Genomic DNA, 11,425 nt, shown 5'->3' with positions numbered 1-11,425 from the left:
ACCATAACAATATATCTGGAGAACTAAAACTGAATATATATTTAATATTTGCATGCAGAAGACCACGCACGGACGAAGCCGATGAGGTTACACTAGTAGAAACGACTTTGAATCCACTTCAAAATTTAGCTTTAGTTCCGGTATTTTTCGTGCTCGAGACTAGAGAAACCTTTAATCCCGGTTGGTAGCTTCAATTAAGACTAAAAGTCCCTGCCCAACGGCTACTGCGGCAGGTTTTTGCTGTAGAGGACCTTTAGTCCCGGTTGAAGCTATCAACCGGGACTAAATGTTAACTTTTACTCCCGGTTGGTCCCTCCAACCGGGAGTAAAAGTCTACTCCCAGCTGGAAGCTTCGTCCGGAACTAGAAAGGGACTTTTAGTTCCGGTTGCTGTCTCCAACCGGGACTAAAGATCCCCTCCTATATACCCCTTCTTCCTCCCCGAACCCGAGCCACTTCGAGCTCAATGTTCTTGCTTCATCGCCGGTCTCTCTTCTTTCTCATCGCCGGTCTCTCTTCTTCGAGCTCAGTGTTCTTACTTCGAGCTCCGTGTTCTTGACATTATGTTTCAATATTTATAAGAAAAAACAAAAAACTTTAGGTCACACAATTTTTCTGTGTGCAATAAAACAAAAGTAAATTCATATTCTTTTAAAACAATTTTATGCCTTGTATTTAATTTACTATGCAATTAACAAGACTTTAACATTTTATAGAAAGAAATATATAAAAAAACAAATGGAACTTGAAATGGGCGGGAAGTGAAACTGCAGCCTAACTTTAGTCCCGAGTAGATCTGCCACCCGGGACTAAAGGTGGGCTGCATTTTTTGCAGCCCGTCAAAATACACCTTTAGTCCCGGCTGGTAATACCAGCAGGGACTAAATCCCGGCTGGTATTACGAGCCGGGACTAAAGGTCTTTTCGTCCCGGGCGTTTACAGGAGCCGGGACTAAAGGTCCCTCCCCTATATAAGGCGGTCGTTTCTTCTTCCTCCTCACTCTTCGTCTTCATCGCCCATCGCCACTGCTGCCACCCTTGTCACCGTCGCCCGTGGCCACCTCATCGTCCTTGACTGCGCGTGCGCCTCTTCGACGCCCACGACTCCCTCTACGCCACCGCCTCCGGGGACGACTCCGTGCGCCTCTTCGATGCCGCGCGGCTCTCGCCGCCGCAGAACCCCGTGCGCCTCCTCCGCGAGCACGCGTGTGAGGTGCACGGCCTCGACTGGAACCCCAACGCCGGCTGCCCCGCGCGCCACCAACGCCGCCGGCCTCGACTGGAACCCCAACGCCGGCCGCCCCGCGCGCCACCTTTAGCAGCGTAGAATGCGTATTTGAAATCCTATTCGAAAACCAAAACGAATCATCAATTGAAAATAGAAACAAAAAAAAAGAAAACATTTAGTCTCGGTTGGTAATACCAACCGGGGCTAAAGGGTCGGCCCACGTGGCCAGGCCGGGAGGCCTCTTTAGCTCCGGTTGGTATTACCAATCGACCTTTAGTCTCGGACGAGAAAACGGGACTAAAGGAGGGGCCCTTTAGTTTTGGATTCGTGCTCTCGGTTAGGAAACTGGGACTGAAGGGATTTCCCAACCGGAAGTACATGTTTCTGTACCAGTGTTAGTAGTCGCCATCGTAGAGCCTCCGACCTACGTCGAACGACGCGAACGCATCGGCGCTGGCGTACTTCAGCTGGTCGTACGACAGCTGGCGCGAGTCCCAGGGGCTCCTACGGACATGGTACGGCTTCTCCATCTGCACACCCATCACCTCCCGCACCAGCGCCGGCAGCCCAGCCCGACCGGCGCAGCCCCAAGTTCCCGAGCTCGTGCGCGGCGAGATGGCGAAGGTCCACCGCATTCCCCACTTCCAGGCCGTACCCGGCTCGCAGCTTGGCCACGTCGCCGTGGATCCCGACACCGACGAAGGTGACGCGATCGTCGGCGAGGAAGTCGAAGAGCGCGTCAGGAAGATAGTCGGCGTGGAGGATCTGAAAGACGAGGCAGCGGTGGCCGACGCAGATCTACAGCACGGCTACAGGGGGCGGTGCGTCGTACCAGGACTCCAGGAGTAGGACGGGCGCCACTCGCGTCCAGGCCAATGACGAGGCGTCTGAGGCGGCGGCGGTGGATGCGGTAGATCTCGTTCAACCGGAAGTCCACCACGTCGCCGGAGTCTGTAAGCGTCGTGTGGATGGCGTCATCGCCGAAAAACACCACGTAGCGGCCGTCGTAGGCGTGGGCGATCCTGGTCGCCATCTCCTTCGGCAGCCAAGCAATCTGTCAGTGTCGGTTGTCGAGGGTTTTGGAGCTTTCGACTAGTTTTGGAAGATCAGATTGACAACTCGGGACCGGAGCAGCGGTTATATAAGCATCTCCAACTCCAACAATATCTAATCTAATCTAAAAAAATGAGTCATATTCCAAAAACTATTGGCTATGAAAAAAAAAGATACATCACCATCCTTTATTGGTTTCTCATCAATAACAATACATACACGAAGTCATCTCCGTACATGCTCCAACACAACTCGCTCTGTCATGGTCCGTCAGCCCCACTACCCCAGAATCCTAGCTTACACCCAAAACTTCAATATAAAATCTTCATTATTTGTTATACCTCCCAATATTCTCATATCTTAAAATAGTGGTCACAATTCCGTGAACCTCCGAGACAACAACGACAGTATTCGGGCCATGATCGGACATTGTCTCACCATAACTCACGCTTAGAATCTCCAAAGTGAAATGTCCGATGCCTGCTATGTTAATAGTAAGGGACAATTGCATTACTGCTCTTGTTTTGAGCTCTAATTGTCTGTTTGCTCCTGTTTTTTTTACTTTGCATGTTTGACCTTGTTTTTTGAAACCTAAGCTACCGTCTGCCCCTGCTTTTGAGCACCGTGAGGTGAAGATAAATCATGGCCTAGAAAAAAATGTTTGGAAAAAAGAAAAAAGGAAAAAAAGACTATAGTACCTCTTATCCAAAATACACAGAGTCCTCCCCGTTCTCTCTTTCATCCGACATCTTTCGAATCAGAAAAAAGAGCCCGAGCAACCGAGCGGTGCTAGGGCATTGGGAGCGCGACAGAGGTTGGTCGGCTTGCTGGGGCGCGGTGGGCGAGTGGTGCAGCTGCAGATCCGGCGGCTGGCTGATGCTGGGGCGCGGTGGGCGGCAGGCCTGAGTGGCCTGCATGGCGGGTGGCCGCGCGCGGCTGTCCTAAGCGGCAGCTGATGCAGCTGCCCTGAGCGTTGGGCGGCCGACGTGCCTGGCTTGAGCCGCCGAGGCCTGGAGCGGCGGGCGGGCTGCCCCTAAGCGGCACCGCGACCTGGGAACGCGGCAGGAGAAGCGACGAGGGGGCGCACCGCTTGCTGCGACATGGAACCGCTTGGGTAAATTTCTTGGACTTCATCCTTTCTGCATCTGCAGTAGTCAAATGGTTGTTCGCTTAGGTCTCTAGAATGAGTTAGCTTATCAAAAGTGCCGTGATTTGTAGGACAAATGAAAACCACGTAAAACTACTTGTTATGGTTCGGGCACATTGTAGCTTGCCGGATGGGGGTCCAAAGACATAAAGGAGGGAAACCTTGACTACAATTGTTGATAGTCATGACTATAGCTTGCTGCAGCTAGTAGATTTCATTGGTGAAAGCTTTTTATGGGGTTCGAAGCAATACATTTCTTTGTGGCGGGCACTGGAGGATGATTCTATTGAGATTAGAACCGATGAACAGCTGTCCGAGTGGTTTGAGCTCAACAAAGAGAATGGGGAAGTCCACATTGTTGGTCAAATCAATGACTTCGATGGTTCATTGCAGTTCTCACCGACCAAACGCAGGTTTCATCCTACTATTCGGGACTTTCCAACTCTTACTCCTAGTACTGCACCTATTGATTTGGATCCTTTCATAGATCCAACACAGCCCACTCAGCCTACAAAAGAGCCTGTCAAGGAAGACAAGAAGGTGCACAGAAAAGTCACAGATGATGAGGAAGAATGCAAACACTCCGACACTGAATCTCTTGCTGCACTAAGTGATAGCAGCTATGACTCTGAATTGGGTGCATCTTCTGACTCTGACCTGGATGCATCTTCTGACTCTGACTGCTCTGACCTGAGTATGAACCTGATCATTAAATAATTGACGAAGATGACAATGATGATATTCCTATCTGTTCTTATGATGTTGATATTGGTTATGTGTTTCCTGATGTGAATCAGTGCAAATCGGCGTTGACCCAACATGCAATCTTAAATGATTATGCTTTTCGTACTGTGAAGAAAGATAACGAGCGATTTCGAGCCAAGTGCTTGAGAGCTGATAAAGGCTACGAGTGGACATTTTATGCATCTACCAGCAAGAAATTTATTGGATGCAAGGTATAGCAGTTCCTTTCTTTTGTTGGGTTGTTCCATAAATTTTGATTTTTTTAGACTGTCATCTTCATTCATAGCCTGTTTGTTGGGTTGTTCCATAGTTTTTTATTTTTTGAGACTCTCATCTTCATTCACAGCTTGTTTCCCTTGCAGGTTAAGACGAACGGGCCCATTCACACATGCAGTTCAGTCAATAGCTGTGGTGACACAATGGCATCAAGTAATTGGGTAGCTGAAAGGGTGGTAGAATTCTTGATGGAGGACTCAACCTTGGGACCTATGGAGTTAGAATGTAAGCTGAAGAAGAAGTATGCACTGGAAATTCCTTACGACAGGGTATTCAGGGGTAAGGAAAAGACTCTTGACATGATATTTGGTAAGTGGGATGATAGTTACGACTTACTGCCCACATATAGAGCCGAGCTACTAAAAAAAGTTCCAGGAAGCATTGTTGAGCTTGATACGGAAAATCATCATGGGGATGTTTGTTTCATGAGATTCTTTGTGGCCCTCAAACCATGCATCGATGGTTTTTTGCAAGGATGTAGGCCCTACATTGCTATAGATGCTACCCACCTGACATGAAGGTCAAGGGGTCAGTTGGCTGGTGTTGTTTCTGTAGATGGGAATAATTGCCTTTTTTTGGTTGCATATGGTGTAATTGAAACTGAGTCCATAGAAAGTTGGACACGGTTCATCCAGAACTTGAAGGTTGCTATTGGTACACCTATAGGTTTGGCTATCAGCACAGACGCATGCAAAGGTCTTGATAAGGCTGTGCAAGATGTGTATCCAGGTGTGGAACATAGAGAATGTATGAGGCATTTGTGGAAGAATTTCAAGAAGCATTACTCTGGTGATTTGTTCAACTATAACATGTGGCCGGCTGCCAATGCTTGCACTATTGAGAAGTTCAATTGGCACATGGGGAAGATACAGGAGAAGTGCCCTCAAGCAATTGCTTACTTAGATGAGAATCATCCATACTTGTGGAGTAGAAGCAAATTCTCTGGTCAATGCAAGGTAGACTACATCAATAATAACCTCTCTGAATCTTTCAACAACTGAGTGGGAAAAACTAAAGACTTGCAGATTTTGGAGATGCATGATATGATAAGGCAGATGATCATATCCAAATTTAAAGCAAGGAGGAAAATTGCTATATCAATGGAGGGCAGCATAATCCCTGATATAACGAAGGCTCTTACAGCCTGTGTGTCATTCATGTCAAAGGTATTTTTGTCTTTTCAGTCTATACTTAACACCGTTAACTCTCCTTCACGGAACAGAGGCAAGTGGAAGCTTCATATTGAAAAAACAGGGACAAATCTGCAAAGTAAAAAAACAGAGGCAAACGTGTAGTTAGAGCTCAAAACAAGGGCAAAAAAATGCAGTTGGCCCTAATAATAATGGTTAGAGGTTCAATTCTAGCGAACCTCCAGGCAGGGGTGACACACAGTTAGGGTCTCAGGGACGACGAGGAGCGCCAAGGTGCCAACACCGACAGGTATCTTTGTGTGTAGATGTCATCATTATTCTAAGTGCGCATAGATCTAGAGTCAGGATAAAGAGTTGTTGGAGTGTTTTTTCCTATGGTACCAAAAAATAAGATTGAGAGTATATTTAGTAAAATGTTGCAGATGCTCTATAAGAAAGTAAAATTTAAATCCGATCCTTGAATTAGGTCCTCCAACTTAAAAAAAAAGTTTTGTTTTGGTACCAAAACTTGTCGTTGGTGCCAGTAGAGGTCCGAATGGGTCTCATGCCATCTCAAGGGCACGTGACAAGCTTCACTGGCACAAAGCCATGTTGTCACAGTTGCCGGCTAGGCATGCGGTCACTGCCGATGATAGGAGGGCCGTAGTTGGCCAGGAATGCGGTCCCCACCGATAGACAACATGCTGGGCATGTCGCAGAGAGCTTGGCTTGTATGGGTGTTGCAAGTCCATGGGCTCATAGGAGCCCACTCCGAGGCCACTACTGTCCCTGGGCCTGATACAGCTATATATAAAAACTTATAGTTAATTATTAGCTCATGCGTATAATAGTTAGCCGGTTTACAGACCACTTATCTGTCTCATAAAATTTTTTGATTCTTGTGCATAAGCTGACTGTAAGGTTATATAGCCCACTTCTCTTCTCTCTCCTCCTCTCGCTCCTCCACGTCAACATACAACCCATTTATAGCCCCTTGTTATACTTGATCTAATGAGAGGGTGGGTGAAGGTGACCAGGGGTGAAAGTGATATGGATAATCATCGGTCCGATCCGCTCTAAATCCGAATTTTAAGTATACGAAGAAGTGTTTTTAATATTCGTACTGATATAGATAATCTAAATCCGATTATATGCGGATGCGGTGTATGATATGGGATTGACGAAATTCGGCGGATATGGATTATCCGGCAATTGAACGCGGATTATTCGACGCTTATAATAGGATAATCTGAATATTTTAAGGAGCCCAAACGGCAAGAATACAAGTTAGCCCAACCTATGACACAAGTATTATTATACTGTAGCCCACAAGCAAAACTCATCAACTAATAATATACTATTTTGACTATCTTTCACACGACAGGAATGCGGCTAGTCAGCAAACGGTGAGCTTTTGCTTAAATATTTAAATTAAAAATATTTATTTCTTTTAGATGCTTGTTATACTCTTAAATCTAAACTGAGAACTTGTATTAATTTTGTGAACTCTTAAATCGAAGTGGTAGATTGATGGTGATTATTTCGTCTTGTATTGCTGCTTTATGACTTTGGTTAATGAATTGTTTCTCATAAAAAAACAACACGTAAGCAGACATTATCCGACTTAAAAAAAGTCCGCTTCTGACACCGGTCCGAATATGTACCATCTCCGACATAAAAAATCTGTATTCGCGTCTTAATCCGTATAATATCCGATATGCTTCGAATTTGACCCAAAAAATAGAGACATTATCCGCTCCGCTCCGATCTGTTTTCATCCCCAAAGGTGGCTGTCACAGTCACAGGATGAATCCAACTTTGGGCAGCCTCGCCCCCAGCTGATGTAAGATGGGTAGGATGCTGCCACGTGGTTGGGTTCAACCACATGTGGAGATTTGGGTTGGAGCTTTTGTAAACTATTAAAATCTCAAGGCTCTAAATAGTATATCTATATATTGTGTATATAGGGTGCATTTTTTATGCGGTCCTCGAACCACATGGAGACGAAGCAGGAGACTGGCGAGGGGCGGCACTTCGGCGGGGGACGGCAGAGCTCGCGGCAGCAGTGGAGCTATCGCTCGCCCGCGGCGGCAACGGAGCTCCTAGCTCGCCGATCTTGGAGCGGAGCGGGCGGACAGGGTGGAGTAATTTCCTCACAAGTTTGCAGATGGGGAAAAGAAGAGGAAAAACAAAACGGCATGTGAGTAATTTCGTGAAAACTACAATCTTGCAGCCCGTAGAAGTAGGTCTAGGGGTGCTGTAAAAAATAATTGAAGAACTTGAGTGAAAGCCTACCCCTTAATTGACCAATTATTTAGGTATAAATATTAATGTTTTTGACATTAAATAAATATATCTCATGATAAATCTAATTGATATCTATTTAACGTTATAACTATTTATAGTTTTTAATATATAATTGGTTAAATTTAAGATAATTTGATAGTGTATTTTTCCGGACGAAGTGAGTACTTGAATCATACCCTTGCTTTGGGACAGAGAAAGGCCTTTTAGTAAAATACACCAGAGAGTCAGCAGCCAACGTGGTATTTAAAATTCAGTCAGCCCCACATGGTATTTTATATGCCACGCTATATGATACCATGTGTCGGTGCGAAATTTGACCAACAAGTAAATATTCGTAGTTTTATCGTGCGTTGTGATCGGATGTGACCTAACACTCAATGACACAGGATTTATACTGGTTTAGGCAACGTGCCCTACGTCTAGTTTCAATTGGTCGGTGACTTTATTCCTGAGCCCATGTGCTCGAAGTTTGCTGTAGGGTTACAAACGAGTGAGGAATGATAAGGGGGTGTTAGAGGCCTGGTCGGACTCTGAGTCGAATGGAAGAGAGTGACGGGTGCTCTAACGTGCGCTAAGTATTGGAGCATATGCTCTGTGTAGCTGTCGAGTTCTAGAGCTGTTGAACTGTTCGAGTCCTCAGGTCGTCGAGTCCTCGAGTCGTCTAGCCTCTTTTTTTTCCAAGAGAGACCGAGGTTTTTTAGAAGAGAGCTCACCCCCTTTTATAGTTGAAGGAGATGGCTTTACAAGTCAAAAAAGAGAGAGGGAGAGAGTATAAATGTGTTATCTAGTCTTGTTGCCCATACTATCGGGTATGAGACGGTTATTGGTGCTCACAATACTGTTTATATTCAGACGCATCTGGCAGGCTCTACCGTGTTCGCCTGGTACGGCAAACATCGGCGCCTACAATATTGTTTGTGCTCTAACACGTCTGGAAGGTTGTATAGTGCCCATCTAGCATGGCCTGGTGGCACCGTCCTGCAGGTGCGTAGGGCATGGTAGGGTACGGTCCTCGGTATTGTGGTTGACTTGAGCGCCATACCTTTTCTACTCCGCTTGATCCCCGGGCCCTCACCGAGCGGGCATCTTCGGTCAGTCGTTCCCAGTCGGTCCCGACTGTGTTGGTCAGAAAAGAGCAGTGAGCAGAGGTCTAGCGTATCCTCGGTCGGAGAAGGCGGTCAGAGCCGGACTGCGGTCCCACCTTGGCCAGGCCTTTTGGTCAGGAACCGGATCATTGTCCCGGCCTATCATTATGTATCTGGGCCAGCCCAGGTGCGCGTTGTCGCTGCACCGCCTGCTAGGCCGGGTTTGGCAGAGAAGCGGGTCAATTGGGGACCCTAGGATTATGAACCCGACAGGAGCCCCCGAGCCCCTTTGGGACTTCTGTGAAGTCGTGAAGGGGCTGTTTACACTTATTTCATGAGCGCACCCGGTGGGTGTAAGGTTGTGGGTCATTATCGGACGAGACGGAGCGTGAACCCAAGGCGTCGGGCGAGATAGAGCCCGCGGTGTGGCCTTGGGGTCGGGCGAGACGGAGTGCGAACCCAAGGGTCGGGCGAGATGAAGCCCGCGGCCTTAGGGTCAGACGAGACAGAGCGCGACCCAAGGGTCAGGCGTGGCCGAGGGGTCGGGCGAGACGAAGCACGAACCCAAGGGCCAGGCGTGGTCTTGGGGTCGGGCGAGACAGAGCGTGAACCCAAGGGTCGGGCAAGATGAAGCCCACGACATTGGGGTCAGGGTCAGGAGAGACAGAGCGTGAACCCAAGGGTCAGGTGCGGTTGAGTGGTCGGGCAAGGTGGAGCGTGAACCCAAGGTTCAGGCGACATGGAGGTGAGCGTAGCCCCTGAGCCTGCAGCTAGCTGGAGAGTTAGTCAAAGGGTGAGCACCTTGGTACTCTTTTCTGGGGCTGTGGACTCCTGTGTTCTTTTTGGTCGGGGCGTTCGCCCGTGTCCATCCGACCGCAACATGCGCGGTCGGTCGGGTTCCTAAGTAGGGACCTGGCAGCTCGAGCCCCGTAGGGGTCGGCTGAGCTTTATGCGTCATCCCGTCCATGGTTTTCACAACTAGAGGGGTTGAGCTAACGACAATTGCCTTAATGGCTCGAGTGTCGCGCTCGGCAAGCTCGCTAACGGGCATGTCCGAGTGGAATTCGGGTCCGTCGTTCGTGACGAGGTTGGCATAGCTCTCATGTGGCATTCCACTGCTCCTTAACCTGCCTCACAGTAGATGCTCGAGTCGTTCTAGAGACCGACTCAGGTGGCCCACTGGCCTCCCCTCGATGGAGATTCTATGGGCTTGGCTTGAGGTTAGGATCGAACGAGAAGGTCAAGATGACTCTATCCGCTTCTCAGTGGATCGAGCAAGGGCCACTGGGGCTTATCTAAATTTTCTCCCCTAGCTCTGTTTGACGTGAGGCGGCCTCGAGCCCTTTGTGGGCCAGCCTTTGAACCCCGATCGGTCATCGCTCATATCGAATGAGACGACTACCGCTTCGTGACGCGATGCGAAGCATTGTGATGCAACAATTGTAGATGCAATGCTTGGATGTATGGGATGAATGTATAAGGATGGATGAATGAATGCTCATGCTTTGGGAAAGTAGAATGGGGGTTGGTAAAGTTACGTCGATGGCTCGAGTGATGGGTCCAGGGAGCTCCTATCAGATATGTTCAAGTGGGATCCGTGTTCATCATTCGTGATAGGGTTGGCATAACCCGCATAGGGCATCCCACTGCTCCTTACCTATTTCTTGGCACCCACCCGAGCTGTTCGATCAACTCAGGTGACCCGTTGGTCTCCCCTCGATGGAGATTCCATCGGTGGACCCCTCTAGACCCTGCCTAGGAAGGCAGAGGGTCGTTTGCATGCGGTTGCGCTTTGTTTCCCATGCTCGGGTTGCGGTAGTGGTGGGCCCTACCTAGGCCATGTCTCGTTAGCTAGGAGACGTTTCATCGGGCAGGCCACGTCCCATTAGCTAGGGCCACGTCCCGTCGTATGTCTTTCTGCCTTAAATAGGGGGAAGGGAGAGGGTTTTCCTCCCATTCTTTCGCCTTTCTTCAACCACTGCCATTTCTCCTTCCTTCTTTTTATTAAGCCTATTCGTGTGCCGTGGCAGTTTCTAGGAAAGAGGAGAGTAGAGCGACGGAGAGAAAAAAACTCACAGATTCGTTCGTAAGTCCGAGGTGCGATGTCGAACTGGAGGCCTTCTAATGTGGATGAGGAGATGCTGGCCGCCTTCGCCGAGAAGGGGTTGCTCCTATCAAAGGAGGTAGCGCATTGGAGGGCTCCTATGTTGAGGGAGGTTGTTCCGCAACCTTGGGCCGATGAGGTCATATCCTTCCTTGCCTTCCACTAGGCCAGGCTCAGGTATCCCACGCACTGGTTCCTACGCGGGCTCCTCAATGAATGGGGCCTAGAGTTTGAGCACCTCAACCTGACTGGGGTACTACATATCGTTGGCTTCATCACCGTCTACGAGGCATTCCTCAGGATGGAGCCACACATAGATCTCTTCTGGTGGATTTTCAATGGGCGAGGCCTGT

General features: G+C 48.5%; 1 protein-coding gene and 1 pseudogene across 1 annotated transcript; one reads left to right on the top strand and one right to left on the bottom strand.

Moving 5' to 3' along the window:
• Positions 1-1,621: 1,621 nt before the first annotated feature.
• LOC136458952 (3'-5' exonuclease-like) lies at positions 1,622-2,322 on the bottom strand (annotated as a pseudogene).
• A 1,057-nt stretch (positions 2,323-3,379) lies between these two features.
• LOC136460985 (uncharacterized) lies at positions 3,380-5,447 on the top strand. The gene is made up of 6 exons (XM_066460480.1): positions 3,380-3,393; positions 3,498-3,513; positions 3,631-4,063; positions 4,153-4,382; positions 4,533-4,755; positions 5,002-5,447. The coding sequence occupies exons 1-6, from the start codon at positions 3,380-3,382 to the stop codon at positions 5,445-5,447; spliced, it is 1,362 nt and encodes a 453-aa protein (XP_066316577.1).
• Positions 5,448-11,425: the final 5,978 nt, after the last annotated feature.

Source organism: Miscanthus floridulus, chromosome 6, assembly GCF_019320115.1.
Source record: "Miscanthus floridulus cultivar M001 chromosome 6, ASM1932011v1, whole genome shotgun sequence".
Lineage (NCBI taxonomy): Eukaryota > Viridiplantae > Streptophyta > Magnoliopsida > Poales > Poaceae > Miscanthus > Miscanthus floridulus.
Note: the sequence above shows the minus strand (reverse complement) of the source record. Positions and strands in the feature narration are given on the sequence as shown.

What these genes read in the sequence shown, in the direction of transcription:
- LOC136460985 (XM_066460480.1), top strand. An exon ending in CAGCTATGACTCTGAATTGG is followed by an intron (nt 4,064 to 4,152) that starts GTGCATCTTCTG and finishes TAATTGACGAAG; the next exon opens with ATGACAATGATGATATTCCT. An exon ending in AGAAATTTATTGGATGCAAG is followed by an intron (nt 4,383 to 4,532) that starts GTATAGCAGTTC and finishes TTTCCCTTGCAG; the next exon opens with GTTAAGACGAACGGGCCCAT.